We start from the raw sequence: 21,341 nt of genomic DNA, 5'->3' as shown, positions 1-21,341 counted from the left end.
TCCGAAATAATTAAACTTGAATTAATTGTAATCAATTAATCCGAATCAAATCGTTCGCTCACTTTCAATAGGCAATTAGGCATTTGACTAAAGGGTGGAGAAATACCCGATATTTGGCTATACAACTCTAAATCAATACATTTCCAAATGACGGGTTTAGGGTCGGATTGCGAACCCTAAAATCCGAGTCGGATCCGACGGTTTTAGGTTTGGATTGTCTCAAATCCTAAATAAGAGCTAATTTAAATTAGTTATTTAAGTTAATATTCCACATTACAATCGGATTTCGAAACCTAGGATCCGGATAATTCGGGTTTAGGTTGGGATATTCTTGAAATGTTGAGTATCCTACCGGTGTTAAGACTTAGTTTAAATTAGCTATTTTACAACTTTAAAGATAATGTTTCATACTGGGGATTAGATTTCGAACCCTAAAGTTTGTAGTATCCAAAATGCGTCGAAATCCTCTAAATATTCAAGAATTATCATATCCCATGTAAGGATTTTTTTTTTTGCCTAAAGTGAAATACTAATTAAGGTATAAGAGAGAGAAAGTACCAAATATACAAGAATTATTATTAGCCAAGTGATTAGAAATAAATGAAAATACTTAATTTAGTGCATTCCTTTCAATCTCTCCATTTGTTTTGCTGCTGTCTTTTTACTAAAAAGATATGCATGTCTTTAATTGTGGTTGGATTCGCAAAAATCCATTAATAGAAATTTCCCCTTTAGATTCTCTGCGCCTAATAAAAATTATCCTTTTTTAACGTATAAACTCTTAAAGAAATGTTAAAAATATGACCTTTTAAAGAAACTCAATTAGGAAAAGAACAGTAAAAGATAACAGGATGAGATATGTTTTACAATCAACTTCAGATTCTATTTGTAACTTTTAAAGCCAATATTTATTTTATTCCATTATTATATATATATGGTTGAAATTCAATTTTAAAAACCCAATTAAATTCTAGGTTAAATTCCATACGACATTTTAACGAAAGTTAGGAAAGTGAGAAAAAAAAGTAACAGGGCGTAAAATGATGAGATATGTTGCACAATTAACTTTCAGATCCTGTCTTTTACAATTACTTTTTAAAAACAATATTTATTTTTATTCCATTATTTGATAAATATGGTTTAAATTCCAATTTTTTTTTTAAAAAATCAATTAAAAGTTGGGTTAAATTCCATTAGATTTTGCATGACTAAACCTAGATATCTCTACCTTAATCAGCACAACCATCTCTTAACAACAAATCTTAAGAATAAATATAAAACATTAGAGAGACTCTCAACTCGTAAGTGTCAACAAATCGCAAAAAAGACATTCAGTTGAACTACTCATCTCAGGACATTGACAAAAGTGAACATACGAGAGGGAAGGGATCACATTCACACAAACATCTTTTCCCACCAAAATCATCCGAAATGAAACTTCTTCAAAACCAAACACATGAGCATAATCATCCATAATCCTTAACCGATAAAACATGAATCCAAAGTCTGAAACCAGATAGTAACGACGAATATGGGTTCGGATGAAACCAAACTTCGAGATCCGAAAAACAGTCACTAGATCATAACCGATGAAAAGATAAAGTTAAAGACGAGTTTTTTTTTCAAGTTCTTGGTTTCGAGATATATAAGTTATGGGGAAATACCACCGGATGATTGGGAACTGAGAGTCTCGAGCATTCACAACAGAGGAGGGAAGTCATGGTGATCTTCGAGATGGTAGCGCTCTTCGGAAGATCTGCAAATGGAAATGGAAATGGAAATGGCAATGGCAACCGATTCAAAAGGAAGTTATATAACTAAATGACATGAAAGCTCGTTAAGGTTCATTATCGTGAGAGATTATAGCTTACTTCTCTTCGGCTTCTGCTGCATGGCCAGTTGCAGATGATGAGGGCTGAGCCAGAAGGGGCGGTAAAGACTTGGAACTACCAGCGAGATCATGATTTTCAAGTGAAAATAGAGCCGATTGATTGATTTGTGGAGTTGGTGCTATAATTGGTTGCCCTCTCGTTAAAGGAATAGCTCTCTTTCCCATGATTGGCAACAAGGCTGGCCATTCGGTTCGATTATTTTGGTTATTAACCTATCTTTGACACCATGTAAGAACCACAAAAAAAGATGAAGCTGAATAATTTTTCACGCAAGTTGATTAGTGAAATTTCTTGTAGCTAAGAACGAGATAAACAGTACTTTGATCCTATTTCTGGTATTGATGGCAATTGTATGTCTTGCTTGAAATTTTAGTGTTTATTGAGAAGATATTGTCGTAGTGTTTGGTTTAATATGAGACGATTTGGAGTTGCATGGTCATGCACGTAATAGTTTTGGACTCGGGCATGGGAGATCTCTCATTTTCTCTGTTCGGTTTCATGTATCAAATGCTTTAGGCGGATACTCGAACTCTAGAGTTGGATGCTTGGAAGCAGCTTGCACGATTGGCAAAGAGTTCGTTCTTACATCATCCCTTGTCACGGGAAGCGTCTGCCTATGCCCATTATTAGCAAACCGGCTCTGCAAATAATTAATCGCGAGGTTTTCAAAATTTGACGAGATAAATCGACAAGGTTGTGATTGTCTGAGTACATGCTTTTGAGTTAGGACATACCAGATGGGGGATGTAGGTGCCGGTCCCGCGAGATGTAGGGAGAGTCTGGAGATTATGGAAAGGAACAAAGGTCGGAGTCTGTTGAGGCGGAACATGATAAGCGAACAACGGTACCGGGACAAAAATGATTGGAGGCCCCTGGGGAACGTTTTGCAGATTGCGGGATATGAGCCGCTGAGCGATATTCCAAGCATTCGTATCCTGGAAATGAGCAGCCAGTGGTGGCCGAGGCACATGTTGAACAATGTGAGGCATTTGGTAGCCGTGGAACAGCTGACCAGACAGGAGACTTCGGTAGTGGAGCATGAAGTCTCCACTCAGATTAGAGGCGTCCGACTTTCCGGTGCCAAATACATTTACAGGCACCTCAGCGTCCATCCGTTCGCCCTTTCCGTTACGCTCTATCGAGTTAAAAAAGAACTCTTCGATTCCGGTCCCCATGCCCGCACCTGATTCCGTGAACACCATTTTCAGCTTCTTAGCTCCAGCAGCAAATGCAAATCTTATCCTTTTCGCACTGCCTGAAAAGAACAAAAGGAGAAGCAATCAGAATGGGGAAGGAATCACAAAATTGGAGCCTCAAAATTTTATGTATTTGCATGCAAAAGTGGTGAAAGCAATCCGAATATGAACAAAGCAGAGAACTATGGTGTGAAACATGATAACCTTTCGCCACACTTCTGCCTAAGTTGTTGTTTGCTTTAAGAGGATCGATTATGTTCAGAAACTTTGTGAAGAATTCGTCCTTGTCAGGTTCAACGGCTTGAATGGGAATAGAGTACAACATCTTGCAGTAATCAAGAAATTCCCGATCGAGCAATAAGTTATTGTTTAGAGGTTCTACTGCAAAGAGAATTAACACGAAAAAAAAAAGTAATCAGTAATGATGACAATATCACCTGCAAAACAAGTACAAATTGCTACAGAAGAAGATTTCTTACCCAAAATGTTTGGCAGAGAAGATATAGGAACATGACCATCTAGACTAACACAACAGTTGTCCCAGTCGAACTTCCCGTAATAGTCCAAAAATTTGTAGAGGACCTGTCAGGAAAAACATAATCAGATATGGCAACAAGAATCTCATGCAACTATCCCGATAAATTTATTTAATGTTGAAGTTTTACAAAAAGAGTACTTACCGATAGAGGACCAACCAGTGTTTGGTGAAAACGATTAATAATATTTAGGACCAGCACTGCTATAGCATATGTCGAAAGCAGACCACTATGTGCACCAAGAATCCGGCTTTCATAATAGCACCACGCTTTAACCAAAATGATACTACGCTTAAACATATGGTTTCTCCCAATAAGTTGATCAACCTGAGAGATAAACAATGTGAAAGTTTATTCAGGAGTTACAACAATGTTTATCTTGCCACGCATGAAATGCATGTGAACGTATGGTCGAAGAGCATAAACAATAGTACAAAAGGAAACATGACAATGTAAATAGCAAATATTTATGACACAGTAAAGGATTTGTTATTTTCTATGGATCAAGACATGCCAATGACTAATTACAGATTGCTGGAAACTGAAGGTAATCTGGATGCTACATAACGAAACACATCCAAATGTGAAGCGCACATATAATTGCCAAAACAGTTTCCCAATTTTAAAGCATGCAAGAATCCAACACATTAGTTTCACAAATACTATTTTCACCTCGCATTTAGTGAACCCATCCCTAGGATATTTTCTAAAATGCTTTTTGAGTGTTGAGATTTTACCATATATTTCAGCTGTTACAAGGAAACCAATCTTACCTGTTCAAAGAAACATAAGGCACTGAGTCCTTCCATTTGATTGAAAGATATATCAACCGATATATTCATGACGTCGCATTTTATGACTTTAACCTATCATCAAAAACACCCAGAAAAAGATAGCTGCTAATAGTTAGAACGGGAAAAAAACCCTTGGTACTCTTTGCAGAGGTCTGAAACAAGAGGGTGAAAAAACTCGGATGAAGTAAGCTCACCTTCGCCTGGACATAGTTGACATGCCTTATTGGAAAATGAGGGTTATTCTCCCCCTGCTTTACGAGAGCATTATATATGTTAATCACCAAGTCCTTTTCCATGCCCGGCTTGCTTACAACAGTCAAGTCAATATCACCATCAGGTAGATATGTTTTCAGAGGAACTGAACCAAAAGGAAAGGCCTGCAGATAAATTTTGAGCAGGGTGAGTATCTTTTGAAAGAAATAAAGGAAACAGGAAATCCCAAAACAAACAAGCAGGCAATAGTTTTAATTGTTAAATAAGCCAAAAAGACTTGGAGAATAACGAGCTCTTGACTTGTTAACACCTCACAGAGGCATAACTAGTTGTACATCAGACAAACAGATACATATGATAAAGCGTGCACTTGTTGTCTGCAATAGTATTAGTAAATAAATTAACAAACACATTCTCCCTAAATAAATACATGTGCCTAACAAGAAAGAAGATACAGCCATTCCAAGCATGCAGATATGGAGGTTGCAGTTGAAGAAAAAATAATGCCCATGCCCAGAAATAATGGTTAGTCCTTCTCATTTAACAATCTATGATCTTGAGCTCAACCCCAATGCACCAGAAACCAGAAGAAACAACACAGCATTTAGCGGAGGCAGATATCACCAAATTATCTCTGACATTACTCACACCCACACTGCACACAGAAATTACTTTAATCTTCTATTGGTTTCTTGGTGATAAACCTGGAGAACGACGCTCACAAATTTCGATAATGGATATCTACAAGGAATATATTTTATTAGACAATATATATTGAATAAAGGAGGTCCAGATTTCCTCAAGGGCTTCATCTGTGGCTTCAAAAGTCTGAAGAGAAATCAAACATAAAAGCAGGTACGAGTGATTGGAAACCAGAACAAACCCTAGATTATGTCACAGATATGATAAGAGACAAGAAAAATGAGGGAAACAGCAAAATCTCTCACCTCAACCCCAAATTGATCTTTGATCAGCCCCTGCAGGAACCCAATGATAGCTTGCCTACTTCTGTCAGAAACAACTGACGGTTGGATCGTCCAGATAATTTCCTGTGCTCTCCGCTCAGCCATCGTCCAAGGTTCTGAATCAATATACAGTGGAGATGGATGAAGAGATATTGAGGAAGGAAAAAATGGGCCAAAAGATGGTGATATCAGAAAATGTCGAATTAGATCTAGAAAACGATGATAATGCCCAACTCTCCAGTGGATATCTCATAAAATCAGAGATCTAAACCAAATTCTTCAAGAAGAATCAAATAAACAAAGGTAAAACCCCAATTTTGAGACCATTAATCAGCAGCAACGCAAAAACAAAACCAAGAGCAGTTTGAATTTTGAAAAGAATGGAGAATCTGAAGAGAGAACCTTTGTTAGGGTAATCTGGAACGGCTGAGCTCAGAAAATGAGTAGAAATGAGGGTGGGGTTAGGGATATATATAGGGGCAAGAAGCCCTTGTGTACTACAGGAAATAAGAAAGTACTACAAGATTTAGAAGTGGTCTCATTATCAATAAAGTTATAACAATTTTAAAAGAGGCTGTAACTGGCTAAAAAATTTCCACATCAAACACAGCCTCAATTTTTTTACCATGTGACATAACCAAAAAGCGCGCGAAATCTATGGAATCAAATGGAGGAGCTTTATGATAAATGAACAATGCGTGCCACCCACGGGAAAAGATTCGAGACTAAATAATATGAAAACCGAATATTCGAATATTCTTTTTTTGTCTTCCAGTTTGATAGCATACAATTCTACGGCTACGAATTTGATACCACAAAAATCAAATTGTGGTACTAAAAAAAGTTTGGCTTAAACTTACAGAAATATAAGAGATTTTCAAATAAGTCTAAAAGGCTCTCCCAATTCTCATCCTAATCAACACAATATTTATACGTTTATATATATATTCACCAATTATCATCACTACAAAATCTTCCCCACTAAAATTAACGCAATTGCATTAATTACCAATGATATTCAAAGGAGTTATTAAACTACCATTCTATTAGTATTTGTTTTGGTAGTATATAAATCATTCTACTTAGGAAAGGGCATTAATTAGGAAAGTACCCCCAGATAATTAGGAAACACGAGTCAGGTACTTTAAAAGGCCAATAACAAGCAGCGGAACATCTGCTGATATAATTTCACAGTCTGAGCTCAAGTAATAGATCAAGAAAATCAAACAAACGACTTGCAAAAGCAAGCACTTCGAAGACAGCATTCTCAGTGAGTGAAGCTTGTGTAAAGATGTCACACAGAAGAGGTTTCAGTGTGCATATTGCGTGCTGAACATTGTATAAACAGGACATGATATCACTGATTCAGTAATATTCCATTATTTCACGGTTTAACCCTCATCTTTTAAGAATTTCAGTCCTATGGTTAGTGAATTAATACACGCAAGAAGGTATCTCTGTATCAAGATTCCGGAAGAATTCTGAAACAAGCTTGTAAACATTTGAAACAACTGAAAATATAAATCCTATGATAAAGAAGCGGAGGAAGATATGCAACCATTTACTTAAAAGCCTCAGAAAGAGATGCTGTAGATATCTGAGATTAAGCTTTGACAGTAGAAATTCCTACAGTTAGAACGTTCCTACATTCCTTACTGTGGAATGTTTAAACTTCGATCTAATTTGACAACATACAAAAATACAACGGTCTAAGGAGGACATGATTAATTGAAAGACAGGAACACCGTCCTAACAGTCAATCCTAGAGTTGGCTATGTATGTTGTGACAAGTGCAAATCTAGGGCGTTTAGATAGCATTTTCAAATGTACCAGTTATTCCTATCCGTAAACGACATAGCTGCTATATCTCTTAAACATCAGTTGAGGAATTTTAGTTATAACAACACGCCAAACATTATCAAACACTACACTTTCCAACTGAGATGTCAGACTAGACAACTGCAAACAAATCTAGGGCGTTGGATCTCCCCTAATATCGGTCATTGTATCACGGACAAATGAATAAGAGATTGCATATTCTTCAAGAATTGATGTTGTTTTGGTGATAGATATCGTTATATGTTCCCATATACCAAGATACAATGTCCTCACAAATCAACATCTTTCAGTTTATAGTTAAAATACCAACTGCATTCGCTTAGATACGGACACATAAACTTCTACACAGTATCATGTTTTTTTTTTCTCTCCAAAGTTTCTATGTTCAAACCAAGACTATGATTCCACCAAAACCAACATGAATCCCCCCAAGTCGAAGCATGGCAACATAAGAATCCCTGATTCGATAAGGACACTACATGCTGTTCTTGCCCCGGTTGATCAATGGCATGGACAAATTGCCACGCATTCAGAGCTAGAAATTTCAAAATGTGGAAACAAATCCACCACACCAGACAAAAGCTATTGCAAATCTATCAAAACGAATTGAAACCAAGATAGAAAACTAGGGTTCATATTCATTGAACTTCCAACAAGATCCACTGCTAGAATTGAGGAGATTCTGTACCTTATAAGAACCATTTCTTTCTTCGCCTTTCTCCTTCCCATCTGTGCATCATCATCACCATCACCATCCAGCTCCATCGCCATCTTTCTCGTTATGGTGCTCACGGAGGAGGAAGAAAACCCTATGTCTCTCTTTTTGTCGATTTGTTTCTTTTTTTATTATCTGATCAAATATACGTGGTCGAGTTTCTATCTACAACGTAAAACTCGTTTGCTTTTCCTTTCACGCTAAAGAAAACCCTTAAAACCCTCTGGATAACCCAGCGGGTTTCTAATTCCGGCCCAGATAATAAATCAATTTAATTTATCTTTAGCATCTCATAATAATATATATAAATTCAATTTATCTCATGCGAAATATCTGATGCATCGGACGCAGAGTACTGTACCAATGAATCCCGAGGTATTTTGAAAAAAATTTACTTGTCTAAATAGTTATATATCCAAAAATCGAATAGTTATCAAAATATCGGTTATCTATAAACCGGATACCTATAAATATCCGATTTTCAAGTGGAATGGACATTGTTTGTTTCTCTCTCACGACAAAACCACGAAACTCCACGAAGCAAAAGCTCTCAAACTTAGCCAAGAAATAAAAACATGTCATTTGTTCAGACAACAGGATTTACAGACAGAGCTTCAACACTGCTCCTCTTTATTCAGTTTCATCACAGAAACTTACAAGAACCCTGGGAAACTTTTGAAGACCTCGATAAATCAAACCCAGAGATCAAGTTTCTTCCTTTGCGTTCATTGGTATTCCTTCTCATAAGCTTCACTCGCGTATTTTCCAGTTGATGGCTTTCCATATGTTCTTCAGATAATCCAGCCTCACGTTCTTGTACTGCAAGAGAGAACATTATTAATCCGCAAATGACTATAGAGATCGGTAAGGTACAGCTTTCGCTATCCTTTATCACTTGCATAATTTGGATGTTCGGTCTTCTAAACTTGTTTCCGTGAGTTTGCAGTGATAGATTATCACAAACACACTTAGGAACCGAAGCCATTACCTGCAAGTCGTATGCATGCTCCCAAACATCTATCCCGAGTGGATCCTGCAGTAGCAAATTCAGGATATTACTCCGATCACCCGAAACAATTTTTTCTTTGAAACAAAATCAACAGGTGATCCACTTAATATAAATGAATCATGTACACTTGAATGGCATGGCATGAAAATGCAGGATGGTCATGGCAAAGGAGATACCCTGGCTAAGTTTATTAACTGCAGAATTTTTGAATATGCACCTGATTGGGAGTTGTATCCACCACAAGCTTCTTTAGCTCTTTGTCAACACCAAGCCACTGAAACATCAAACAATCAAGATGAGCATTGGGCAAACAATTCATCAACCGCGAAATGGGTAATGCAATAAGTGACTTATGAGTTTATGATCCTCAACCCAAAGATTCTATTCGGTAATCGGTAGTATAACATAAGCAGCAATCAGAAAGAAACAACATCAGGCCCCTGAAACAATCAAGATGAGCATTGAGCAAGGAAGTCATCGACAATTGAAAGATTCGATTCCGTAGTATAATGTAAGCAGCGATCAGAAAGAAACAACTCCAAACCACTGAAACAGTCAAGATGAGCATTGAGGCAAGCAAGTCATCAACCACAAAATGGGTAATGTAAGAAGTGAATTATGAATTAATGAGCCTCAATCCACATTTTTGATTCGGTAGTATAATATAAGCAGCAATCAGAAAGAAACAATGAGAAGCACTCACCACCCATCCTGAGCCTTGCAAAGCCGCACCTTCACCATTAATTTTTTTTGTATCAAAGCTTCAAGCGAGCCAAAGTAAACCGAAAAAAGGGTAAGAAAGAGGCCATCTCAAACCAAACTTACACTGACGGGAGCGAGATTTTTCCTGAAAAACGAGTGGTTTACATGACCTGCACGCAAAAACAGGCCGCTTTAGAGAACAAAACCCTAGGTGTTTTCATGGTTTGCCCAAAGAAAGAGACAGATCATGGAACTTCTGTCGGAATTTAGCCTGAATATCTTTCTATCAATCAGCAAAAATGGCTCCATGCTCGAGACCCGGTCCACTGAATTAAACTTCACAAAGGGCTAAACCAAGATAAGCAGCTTTAGCTTACATCGCTCCAGCCATTTTCATGGGATCTTCAACATTAGTTTCTTCCTCCGAAGTCAAATCCTCTATCACACTCATATTCCATTCAACGACGAAATCATCCACACCATGGTCACACACAAAAAGACCCGATTAGATTCCATATAACACGATCGAGATCAAACACAGAGATCGAAGTGGAAGACAACGAAACAGGACGAAAAAATCATACCTCCGCCGTTGAATTTGATAGCGCTCTGAAGCTTGAAGACGGTGGAAGCGTCGCCCTTGTTCATGGCCTGATCGAGCTGCTCGAGAGCCTTGTTGTAGTTGGTGATGTAGAGCCTTGTTGTAGTTGGTCGCCGTTATCGGAATGACCGATCTTGATCGAACCATACCCACAGTTGAAATCGTTGACGGTTTCTTGGATTCTTGAAGTCGTGTTTCCTTGGTCGGTTCCTGAGAATGGAAATTCGGCGCCATCTAGACAGAACCCACGACCGCTTCCGAGGTAGTGACTCCCTACAAAACCAGAGCAATTGACATCAGATTTAAGAATAGGAAGGGCATAATTCTTACATTCCCGGGAAGCGCTTTGTTGTCCTCTGGTTTCAAGAAGAAGCGCGACATTATTCCTCAGTTCCTGAGCTCTATCGATCAAAGATTGCAGCTCCTCAGGATCGTCGGGGGTCTCCGACAAAAACTCTAACCCTAATTTTGTATCCGCGAAGTAATCGCGGGTCTCCGGAGCCGGAGAGGTGGGACGGTGACCAGAGAGAAAAGCTTCGACAACATTATCGACCGAAGAATGGCCGAAGGAATAGAAGCCGGGTTTGTCGGAGGGAGGAGTAGTCAAGACGGCGACGGACGCGCCGGAGATACGGCAGAGGTCTGCCGCTTTTTGGAACAAACCCCGACGGCGTTTGCTAAAAGCGACTGATCTTTGGGCTTTTGTTTCACGTTTAGCGATTTCAATTTTCCTCTTTGTTCCCCCTGCCATTGTCGGATTCAAGAAGGGATTCAAGAAGAGGGAGAGATTGGTCGAGGGCGAAAGAGATCGAGACAGAGAGAGAGCGAGGTGAGATCGCGCGCGAGAGAGAGCGAAGGTGATACTTATATCGCGCGCGAGAGTGAGAGAGAATGAGAATGAGGGAGGAAAGTGAGACTGTGAGAGCGTATAGGGAGAGGGAGTGTATAAATATATAACTTTTTAAAAAAAATTAATATATTATAAAACAATTGTGTCTGCCTGCGCCATGAACAAAATATTTTTGAGGTTCAGACATTTAGCGGATTTATTCAAAATTTTACCTTTTTATTTTTCAAGATCAATTGTTAGTTTTAAAAAAATCTACTACATTATTTATTTTTGTACATTTAAAAAGATTACTAGTTCAATTTAATTAATTACGATTAAATATATTTATAACTGAAAATCAATTCTGATAACAAAAATATAATTTGAAAAATATATTTTTTGATATAGAGACAATTCAAAATAAATAAATTTTAAAATTTAAAATCTTATATATCTATAAATCCAAATAAAATTTCAATTTAAAAAATCCAAAACAATTATTTTAACAACTCTTATAAAAATAAAATAAAAAATATTATAAAAGTATCTAAATAATATAATTTAGATAAAATTATTATATTACATATAATCATATTATATAATTTAATATAGTTAACTGGTTGAATATATACATAGTTTTTGTTTAAGAATTTAGATTATTAATTAAAAAAATGTTTAAAAATTATATTAAAATATAATTTAAATGGAGTTTAATTTGAATATATTATTATATATATATAAAGAAATATTTTATTAATAAGTTGACCAAGAGAATTCAAATGTTGAACGAATTTCGATCCGGTGTTGCAGTGAAAGATGCAGTCTTTTTTTTTTTTTTTTTTTTTTTTAAATTTGCAGTCTTTCTACATGCCCGATTGCTATCCTTTTCGTACTCGTTCGATTTTCTTTTTTCCGAAATCCACCGAAGCCCGTCTCTGTATCCAGAAAATCTAGACTGTAGATAAAGCGAATTCTCGATCGAAATCCGCCCAATATCTGGAATTTTCTCGCAATTGGGTGCCGGAATTTCGAATCTTTCGTATCCGATGGATAGCTCGAGTGATGCCGAAGGGGATTGCGATGGTAGAAACGAAGGGGGTTCTCCTTCGAATTACAGATTGTTGGGTCGGCAAGTTACGGTTCATCAGTTCATGGGCGGTGGCAAAGGTGAATTTCAGTTCTTTTCATTCGGGCAATTTCATTTTCAATATGATTCAAAGCGCGTTTAGGGTTTTGGTTTTGATTTTGGCGGGTCAGTAAAATGGCAGAAGTTTAGTGTTGGTTTGTGTGATATATGTGCAATTACAGTGAAGAAGAGACACTTTGGTACATCTCGTAGCTTTAGATCATGTGCCTGAATATGAGCATAAGAAACTGATTAGATTCGAAGGAGAACGATTAGGATTGTCGATTGCTAAAGAAAACTGTTGACTGATAATCATTTGCAGTGTGGATTTCTTGAAAAGCAAGAATCCGAGAACTGTAATCTGGGAAATTCTTCACCTAGGACTGAACTCTGAATACCTCTTGATGTTTGGTTCTAAAAGCTGGCCTCTCTGCATATTCTTGGTTTAATCTCTTGAGCTTTAATGATCTATATTGGTTTAAATCTGAATGCATCGGTATATGTGCACGATAAGTTTGATCATCCTGTTTGTGGATAGACTTATATGGAATAGTTCTTTGCATGAATCTAATATTATAGTCTCCTTGCAAAGTTGCAAGTGATTTGATGTATGGTTTTGTGTATCATCGCAGCTGCTGACTTGCTCTTATGGAGGAGACGCCATCATTCTCTGGGTGTTATCATCGTATCGACAGTAGCATGGTTTATATTTGAGCTTTCCAGATTGCCGTTCTTATCCGTTTGGTCTGATGTCTTACTGATTTTGGTCATAGTATCGTTTATTCATTCCCGGGTTGCTGCTTTTAGGAATAAGTAAGCAATGTGCCAATGCCTCTCACCATGCGAATCTTGTTATATACTTTCTCATGAATGACCGAAAACATATTTTTTCTCCGCTGCTTATTTGACTGATCTACCTATTTTCGTTTAAGCAGACAGCCAAAGTCATTACCAGAGCTTGTTCTATCAGAGGAGATGGTTAACAGTTCCGCTGCATCATTTCGTGCCAAACTTAATAACTTTCTTCTCCTGGCTCACGATATTACAGTTGGCAATGATTTCAAACTCTTCTTCAAGGTTGGGCATGGATAAGTTTTCATGAACAACACACGATTTCTGGTTTACATCTTTTCATGGAACAACCTTGAGAATGCTCGGCTCTTATGGTGTGAGCTTGTATTGACTAAACCCGTAATATAAGCACGAGCATTGTTGATTTATCTGTCTTTGCTTGTCCTTTGTCCTGACGATTTTCCTATGTGCAGGTGGTGATTTGTCTGTGGCTTCTTTCGTCCGTTGGTAGCTATGTATCTTTCTTCACGCTTGTCTATATCGGTACTTTACTTGTTCCCTCTCTTCCATAAGAGAATGCACTTAAACCCACCCACTCGATCCTAATGTTACCTGGTATAGTAAGTAATGATTTCAAGCTGCATGATGAAGATGATGATGATATGCTTGAATTTTCAAGCTGGGTTTGATCTTTCTGCCCCTAAAAACAGATGTCTCTGTTCTTTTTTTAGTAATCCAGAGAGATCCGAGGCGAATCCTGTGCATGTAATCGAAGCCCATTACTCAAAACTCCTTCTTCATCTTTGCTTGAACGCTGTGTATTAGAGCAAGTATGGTTTTAACTTCTTTCACGGTGTAGCAGGAACCATCTTATCTGTAACCGTACCCGCTCTGTACAGCAAATTCAAGAACCACATCGACAAATGCTGCGGGATGATCCACCGGCAATTCTCTCATCACTACAAACTAGTGGACGAAAGTGTCATCCGCAGGCTTCCGTGGACGCTGTCGGAGGAGAAAGAGTCATAAGCAGTAAAATGTCAGTAGCTTTTCTGACAGTGAAGCCGCCCATCTTCTCGTGGGTTCGATTTGTTCATGCTGTTGTATTGCTCATGCATAACCATGTACTAGACAGGAACATGTGATGGATATAAAAATTAATCCATCGTTTCTTTTTCATCTGGTCGATAATCGCTCCCCAATTAAACAAATAAAAAAGGATAAATTAATTTAAAATGCGTAACATAAATACCTCAATTTATAAGCTGGTAAATAAATAACTATCTATTTTTTTTAATAATTAGGAGATTCATTGCGCTTTTAACCCGGTTAATACCCATAGTCAGTTTTTAATTACGCAATTAATCGAATCCAGTAATTTTAAGTGACTTACCAAGTGATGAGTTGAATTGGAGATCCTCTACCAAGTATCGCATTTCGCTACGTTCTTCATCGATGCGAGAGCCGTTAAGCCCAATCAGGCCCAATTATAATTTCTCCCTCTTTGGATTTATTTTTTATTTATAAAACGCTAAAATTGACATAGCGGGCGGCATAGCCGTTGCCCTTTGAGTGTAAGGTGCTGAATTGACAAAGGGTTTTGGGAGTTTTTGGATTTTAAAAATTCAAAAAATTATCAATCAAGTTTTTAAAATTTGGTTTTCCTAAAAACCAGGAAAACCACTTTATGGAAAGAATTGAACTAAAAACTAAAAGCTATATTTTTTTAGATTTACAAATCTATAAAAACCAAAAGCCAAAAACCAAAAACTAAAATCTAAAAACCAAAAACTAAATCAAAAAACTCAAAATAAAAACCCCATCCATTCAACACCTAAATTTGCTATATGAACAAACAAAAGATTTAAATTTAAATTTTGTTGGAATAAAATTTTAAAGTTGAGATAATTTAATTTATATGGAAATATGAAAATAATAACAAAATTTTTTAGAATGGAACTGAAGTGAATTTTTCAAATATATCTTTTCTAAAATAAAATTAAAAAAAATACGAAGTTATGATCTCAAGATGATTTGCCATTCATTCGAATCAATTGATGCTCGGGGTTTGTAGTCTGTATTTTATCCATTCCTATTTTTTATTTTTCTAATCGATTGAAAATATTTTTTATATATATAAAATATTTCGGAAATGGTTTACTTGAAATGTATTAATATTTTGATCGAAATGACCCTACTTTTTTAACAAGCTTTAATTGTTTAAGATTCGGAATCTCAGCCCTAGATTGAATTATTATTATTATTATTATTATTATTATTATGGGCCCAAGATATGAACTCGATTACAATGACAAAGAACCTTTTAAAGGCCCAAACAAATACAATTCCCTCCAAAAACCAAAAACGATTCTGTTTGAATTTGAATTAAAAAAAAAACTCGAGATCCCAGGAAAAAAAAAACATAATCACTCACTCTCACACGCAGTTCCTGTTTTGTATTTCTGTCAGATTATTAATAAACAACACCTACCTTAGGCGCGCTCGTCTCCGTCTCTCTCTCTCTCTCTCCCTCCCTCGGATCAAAATCAAATTTTCCAACCAAAAGATGGATTTTTTCGCCCAGAAGCTGATTCAGTAGCGGATCTGTCAAAACCCTAGGCAAATACAAGAACCGGGTTTTCTTGATTCCTTTTCTCATCGCTTTTCTTCGACGACTTTAATACCCGTCTCGGAAATCTCCCATTTTCTCGAAATTTTGTGGGCTCTTGTCTTTTTGTAAAATCCCAGAGACAAATTCTGGGTTTTGGTCAATTTGAGCCCCCATGGAAGAACAAGGCGACGTGTCCAAAGGGTTTTCCTCGATCTCTAGATCCGATTCAAAGGTCAGTTCTTTATTTTTGTCTGTTTTTTTCTTTCGACATAGCGATCTGGCTCGTTCTCTTATTTTTGAATTTCACTTCGGGTTTTACGGCTTTAGTTTGTGGGCGAGAAGCGAAGCCGTGATGACTTTGTAGAAAGACAAGATTTTTGTCCTAAAATCCGACGTCTTGACCCGAATTTACCTTCTGGTAATTTCCCTTATCCGTTTCTATTGTTCGAGCGTGCCTCATTTTCTGCAGATTTGTTCACTGAGAACATAATCGATATCAGGGTTTTATCGGGTTCTAATTCATGAAACATGTACAATTGAATCCAAGTCTGATGAGAAGAACAGCGTGGAGATTTTGCATCTGTCATGTAGGGTTTATAATGATGAGTGGTTGATGCTTGATCTGTGTTGGTCTTTGTTTATGTATTGCAGAGACCATCACTGTTGGTGTTGCCCATGATTCAGCATCAGACTGTAGTGAAAAACAGTTCTTGCTCGAAAGATACGATAAGGGTTTTAAGGCAGAGAAAGGAATTGGATTAGACCTAAATACCGACGCCATCTCCAGCTCCGCTAGTGATGAATTATCAGCATGTTCCTCCAGGATGCGTTGTAACACAAAGTCCAAGGATGCTTTTTCTGAGTGTGGAAGCTCTAATGTTCCGGTTGAGGACAAAGATCCGATGAAGTTGTGGAAAGCAATGAAACAGAACGGTTTTCTTTCCAATCCTCATGGCGGGATTTCAGCAGCATCGAGCTGCTTTGTCTCGTCCTCCCATGGAGGAATACCGGCTCCAAGAAAACGAGGTAGGGAAAACAAGAGTGAGGCGATGAAGAGGAAGATAGAGATTGCGAGGAAGGAAGAAATCGATAGGTTTGCAAAGCTTGCTGCTCCTAGTGGGCTGCTCAACGAGTTGAACCCCGGGATTATAAACCATGTTAGGAACAAAAGGCAAGTACTTTCCATCATAGAAAACTTAGTAAAGTCCAAAAAAGATTCCGGAAACTTTCACCGAGCCACAGATAGGTGCAGTGGTATGGCACTTGGGGGTTCCAAGACGAACTTGGAAGGTGTGAATGCTGATGGGTTAAGATCTGATCCGAACCAATCAGACAAGTGGTTTATGCCACTGGATAAGTACCCTGTTCCTACGAGAAATTACGAGGAGAAATGCAGCGACAGTGTCTTGGGCATGGCTGAAACAATCATCAGAGAAAACAAAACACTCGAGTCGAAGATTCAGACAGCAGCTAATTTCCATGAAAACATCAGTTCTTTGTCCTCAGAAGAGTCGGCAGACTTCAGCTGTGCAAATGTTCTTACTGTTAAAGGTCTGATTTTTATTTCCTGACAGAATGGTTTTCGACCTTGCTAGCATATATGAGAGTTTCACTTAAAAGATCTTCATTTTGATCCGCAGCTGCCACAGTGGCTTCTCAGTGGTTGGAATTGCTTCACCAGGACATAAAAGGGCGCCTTTCAGGTAACAAAATTCATTTATAATCAATCATTACTCGAACCAGGAAATTTCAAGCTTGCATGATCTTAAAGTCTTCTGTACTTGCAGCACTTCGTCGTAGCAGGAAAAGGGTTCGGGCCGTCATTTCAACTGAATTACCATTCCTGATACTGAAAGAATTCCCGTTTAATCAAGAGAATGACCCGAATTTGCTGGACGGAGTTTCAAGTACATCAAGAGCTGACATACACAAGGCGAGATGGACGGCATTGTTTAATCAAATGGAATCAGCCCTCTCAGAAGAAGAAAAACAACTTGTATGTTACTTTTACTCTACATAACTTGATCTGTAAGATCTCTGATCTTATGTCTCGAAAGGTTTAAGGCAAGTGTGGCATCCGGATTGAGTTTGTTGATCTGCGATTCAGGAAAGTTGGTTGATCCAAGTAAGAGAACTGCAGTCACATTGTGACCATGGCCTGCAATACCTGAGCTTGAGTTCTGGACAAAATTTCTTACAGCCTGGAATGCCATTGGACTCGAGGCATGAACATTGCTATTGTTTGATAAATAAACCTTAAAATCATTGATCTGTTTCTTGAACTGTAAACCTTTGGTTTGCTGACGATATCCAATTCTTGTGCAGCAGATCGGCAGAAACACTGAGCTCGGAGAAAGAATTAGCCGTCAGGGCAGCTGCAGCTTCCATATATTCGACGTGCAATTTTCTAACGTCAAAGGAGAATATAACATGTACCTGACCTTCATTACTTGAACCGAGGTTATAAGCTTTAACTTTTTGACTGGTTTCTTTTCAAGTGATAAGACAGTTTTTGCAGTACTAGGTTAGTGAGTTTGACAGATAGCAGAAGAGCTTTTCTTGTTTGTGCATCTGTAAGATTAGGACCATGTTCATTAGTTTTTCATTCCATAATTTTTTTTTTCTTTTGCCCATCTGTTCTTGGATCAGATTCTTACTCATTATGTTGAGCCCAAGAGCAAAATTGTTTGTTTTCAGGTGAGATTTAGGATATTATGTGTATTTTAACCACACATGCTACATGAATGAATCCAGATATGCCCAATGTGATGTTTTGAACATCTCTGTAACAGAAAGAGAACTATAAAGATTCCATGTAAGAAAAAGGGTGATTCCATTATCAAACTATTCAGAAAACAATGGGAGTAGATACAAAGCTGTTGTAGAAGAACATCATCCAGTAATCCAACAAAGATCAACCCATAGACTGCACTTCAGGGTTGGTCTGTTTTGCCACAGAAAACATCCTTAATCTGGTGTCAGTATTGAGGAGAAGATTCCGAGCCTCGGCTCGAGGAACTAGGAAGAGTCGTTTCAGTATACAACGTACAGTATTTATGCAGCAAACTTCCTGCAGAAACTCTCTTCCTGGTGTGTAACAAAAGAAGGTCCAAAGCTTCTCAGAGCCAGTACGAGACTGTCTTGCTCATTGTTGTCATCTTGGCTGACAGATCTTATGGCACCTTAGCCAGTGAACGGTACTGAAGCTTTACGCTCTCTGCATTGTCCAATGTCTTCACCACATACCTACAACAAGTTTTAAGGTACAACAAATACACTCGACAAGGTTTTATAACGGTTGTATCTTAAGGAAAGAAAAACTACTCTTCTGTAAATGACCGATATCAGAATAGTAGCTGACAGAAATTTGCTCGTTATGGAAGAAGGGTGCGAGTTTTACCAGCCGTTCAAGCATTGGGTAGTGACAACAGCTACCTGTCCAACAAAACGGGTGGGCGTCCTCTTGTTTCCCTGATTCACATAGTCTTTGACAGTTAATACCCTCTTGACATCTTTAACCATTGCTGTACAAATTGTGATGGGGAGAAGTAATATACCATTATTAAAACTCGATCAGCAACAGAGAATGGGAACTGATTACTTCTGCATCTTGGATGATCTGTAGAAGTTGATTTGCCAAAGGCATGCTTGTACTGTGATAAAGAAAAGGAGAGAAATTAGACAAAAAAGAAACTCTTGATGAACCAGAAAGAAATGTGAAATACCTGATCAGACCCTTCTCGTTTCCTCTTGGATGAGCGGTTCGGTATGGCACTTGGGGGTTCCAAGACGAACTTGGAAGGTGTGAATGCTGATGGGTTAAGATCTGATCCGAACCAATCAGACAAGTGGTTTATGCCACTGGATAAGTACCCTGTTCCTACGAGAAATTACGAGGAGAAATGCAGCGACAGTGTCTTGGGCATGGCTGAAACAATCATCAGAGAAAACAAAACACTCGAGTCGAAGATTCAGACAGCAGCTAATTTCCATGAAAACATCAGTTCTTTGTCCTCAGAAGAGATTTCAGGGGTACAATGACAAGTTCTTCGAGACTATCAAACGGTAAATCTCGAAGAGGAACAATTTACTCACTTAGATTAGGAGTTATCGAGTCTTCTGAAACTGGATGTGAACAAGTGCAGCAAGCTTTCTGAGAAACCCATAATGTAAGAAAGGTCAAATACGAAAAAGAAAGCAAACAAGAAAGCTTTATACACATGTAAGAACCAAAATCACAATAGAAAGCTTTATACACATGTAAGAACAAAATCATTGTGATGTAAGAAAGAAATCGGTACCATCTGTTTAACGTGTTCTATCCCTCCTGCTCCGAAAGAGTGCCCGCAGGGCAAAATCATCGCGTCATCCAATAGAGCCCCGCTGGGAGTTGCAGAGAGGAAATTACGTTTGATACGAGTGTAGTAAAACTCAAACGGATTAACACCAATCCAAGGGTTTGAACAAAAGAGAAGCAAAAGCCATTGTTACTTCTTACTAAGGTTAGACAGAAAAGCTGCCAGTAACTTGTCAGACAATTATCACTCACAACACAAACTAGCTAAAACAAAATGCGAGTTTTTCAATAAGGAAATGAATGTATCCTATTCACTTTTTAAGTATCATATGTGATTCCAGTACATGATGTTTGCATAGCATAAATACATATACCAGAGATACATAAAGATAACATCACATGATTAAAGATGGCTGGCATGATCTTCAGTTATTTAACAAAAGAGATCTCAGAAACAAAGGATTTAATCTCAAGAACACAATACCGGCATTGAGCATCGAAGAAAGAACACCGGTAATCAAGCTGTAAATATACGTACGTAGTAGGATCAGATAAAATTGCCCTCAATGAGTCCATGGAATTACTTGAAGAAGAAGATTCTTTCCTGCCACTGAAACCACACCCGTTTCCCCCAGCTATCTCATCCTTGTGTCTTGAAAAACAACTTGTTTCTGTTGTCTTAAAATGCTGCGAGTAGAGGACTGCATTGTCTGGATCCGCAACTGTCACTGCACAGCAATTTCACAGACAACCATGCTCTTGAGTCTTAACGCCTCAAAAGTAGAAACTTTTCCCCTTAAAAACACAACATGATTCCCCGACATAGAATTAGATGTCTAACCACAAAAAAAAAACCCAGTTCGATTTTCTTACCAGCTCCGGCTGATGAACCTTCCCCTGAACCGTCTCTGTTCTCCGCGTTACTTAGTCTCGCAACGTGGGAGTCATCGTCGCCATCCATTTCATCGCCCTCTTCGTCGTCCTCGTCGCCGTATTCGCCGCTATCGTGAGGGTTCCCGTGAATGGGATTTTCCGAGTGGAAATTCTGCCGGAATTCCGGGTGAGGATGAAACGTCCCTACGGCCGCAACGGCGGCGGCGGCAAAGTACCGGTGGTGATCACCGATAAAGTTGGCCAATTCGCGGGTTTGAGGATCCGGGTCACTGACCCGGAACCGCAACGGGTCAACGTCTTCGACGGCGAGCGGCGCCGGCGAAAGCTCTT

At 38.2% G+C, this 21,341-nt stretch overlaps 5 protein-coding genes, 1 long non-coding RNA gene and 1 pseudogene across 8 annotated transcripts; 2 read left to right on the top strand and 5 right to left on the bottom strand.

The window, feature by feature from the left end:
• Positions 1 to 1,391: 1,391 nt before the first annotated feature.
• On the bottom strand, positions 1,392 to 2,048 carry LOC104823174. Its single transcript, XR_773315.2, has 2 exons — positions 1,872 to 2,048; positions 1,392 to 1,756 (listed from the first exon to the last, which is right to left on the bottom strand). It is a non-coding gene; the product is annotated as an uncharacterized LOC104823174 (long non-coding RNA).
• Positions 2,049 to 2,388: 340 nt separating this feature from the next.
• LOC104824500 lies at positions 2,389 to 8,287 on the bottom strand. Its single transcript, XM_010556607.1, has 9 exons — positions 8,124 to 8,287; positions 5,579 to 5,712; positions 4,613 to 4,795; positions 4,398 to 4,490; positions 3,769 to 3,951; positions 3,568 to 3,670; positions 3,293 to 3,469; positions 2,627 to 3,147; positions 2,389 to 2,532 (listed from the first exon to the last, which is right to left on the bottom strand). The coding sequence occupies exons 2-9, from the start codon at positions 5,699 to 5,701 to the stop codon at positions 2,389 to 2,391; spliced, it is 1,527 nt and encodes a 508-aa protein (XP_010554909.1). The 5' UTR covers positions 5,702 to 5,712; positions 8,124 to 8,287.
• A 392-nt stretch (positions 8,288 to 8,679) lies between these two features.
• Positions 8,680 to 10,532, bottom strand: LOC104823172 (superoxide dismutase [Mn] 1, mitochondrial-like). Its single transcript, XM_010554612.1, has 7 exons — positions 10,446 to 10,532; positions 10,239 to 10,299; positions 9,985 to 10,031; positions 9,863 to 9,891; positions 9,377 to 9,433; positions 9,139 to 9,183; positions 8,680 to 8,969 (listed from the first exon to the last, which is right to left on the bottom strand). The coding sequence occupies exons 1-7, from the start codon at positions 10,507 to 10,509 to the stop codon at positions 8,901 to 8,903; spliced, it is 372 nt and encodes a 123-aa protein (XP_010552914.1). The 5' UTR covers positions 10,510 to 10,532; the 3' UTR covers positions 8,680 to 8,900.
• On the bottom strand, positions 10,488 to 11,349 carry LOC104823173 (agamous-like MADS-box protein AGL97). Its single transcript, XM_010554613.2, has one exon. The coding sequence runs from the start codon at positions 11,211 to 11,213 to the stop codon at positions 10,506 to 10,508; it is 708 nt and encodes a 235-aa protein (XP_010552915.1). The 5' UTR covers positions 11,214 to 11,349; the 3' UTR covers positions 10,488 to 10,505.
• Positions 11,350 to 12,136: 787 nt separating this feature from the next.
• On the top strand, positions 12,137 to 14,388 carry LOC104823171 (reticulon-like protein B16). Of its 2 annotated transcripts, none has more exons than XM_010554610.2 (5): positions 12,137 to 12,458; positions 13,050 to 13,230; positions 13,353 to 13,494; positions 13,683 to 13,752; positions 14,069 to 14,388. In XM_010554610.2, exons 1-5 carry the CDS (start codon positions 12,338 to 12,340, stop codon positions 14,236 to 14,238), a joined length of 684 nt encoding a protein of 227 aa, XP_010552912.1. In that variant the 5' UTR covers positions 12,137 to 12,337; the 3' UTR covers positions 14,239 to 14,388. The 2 variants fall into 2 exon arrangements, with proteins under 2 accessions (XP_010552912.1, XP_010552913.1); XM_010554611.2 differs by having other exon boundaries at positions 12,140 to 12,458; positions 14,072 to 14,388.
• Positions 14,389 to 15,568: 1,180 nt separating this feature from the next.
• Positions 15,569 to 18,521, top strand: LOC104823169. 2 transcript variants are annotated; one of them, XM_010554606.1, is made up of 7 exons: positions 15,569 to 16,052; positions 16,148 to 16,238; positions 16,472 to 17,371; positions 17,461 to 17,523; positions 17,608 to 17,816; positions 17,928 to 18,043; positions 18,146 to 18,521. In XM_010554606.1, exons 1-7 carry the CDS (start codon positions 15,993 to 15,995, stop codon positions 18,258 to 18,260), a joined length of 1,554 nt encoding a protein of 517 aa, XP_010552908.1. In that variant the 5' UTR covers positions 15,569 to 15,992; the 3' UTR covers positions 18,261 to 18,521. The 2 variants fall into 2 exon arrangements, with proteins under 2 accessions (XP_010552908.1, XP_010552910.1); XM_010554608.1 differs by having other exon boundaries at positions 15,571 to 16,052; positions 18,149 to 18,521.
• Positions 18,522 to 18,636: 115 nt separating this feature from the next.
• The window catches only part of LOC104824499, a 3,159-nt pseudogene continuing 454 nt past the window's right edge, over positions 18,637 to 21,341 (bottom strand).

Source organism: Tarenaya hassleriana, unplaced genomic scaffold, assembly GCF_000463585.1.
Source record: "Tarenaya hassleriana unplaced genomic scaffold, ASM46358v1 Cleome4, whole genome shotgun sequence".
Taxonomy (NCBI): domain Eukaryota; kingdom Viridiplantae; phylum Streptophyta; class Magnoliopsida; order Brassicales; family Cleomaceae; genus Tarenaya; species Tarenaya hassleriana.
Note: the sequence above shows the minus strand (reverse complement) of the source record. Positions and strands in the feature narration are given on the sequence as shown.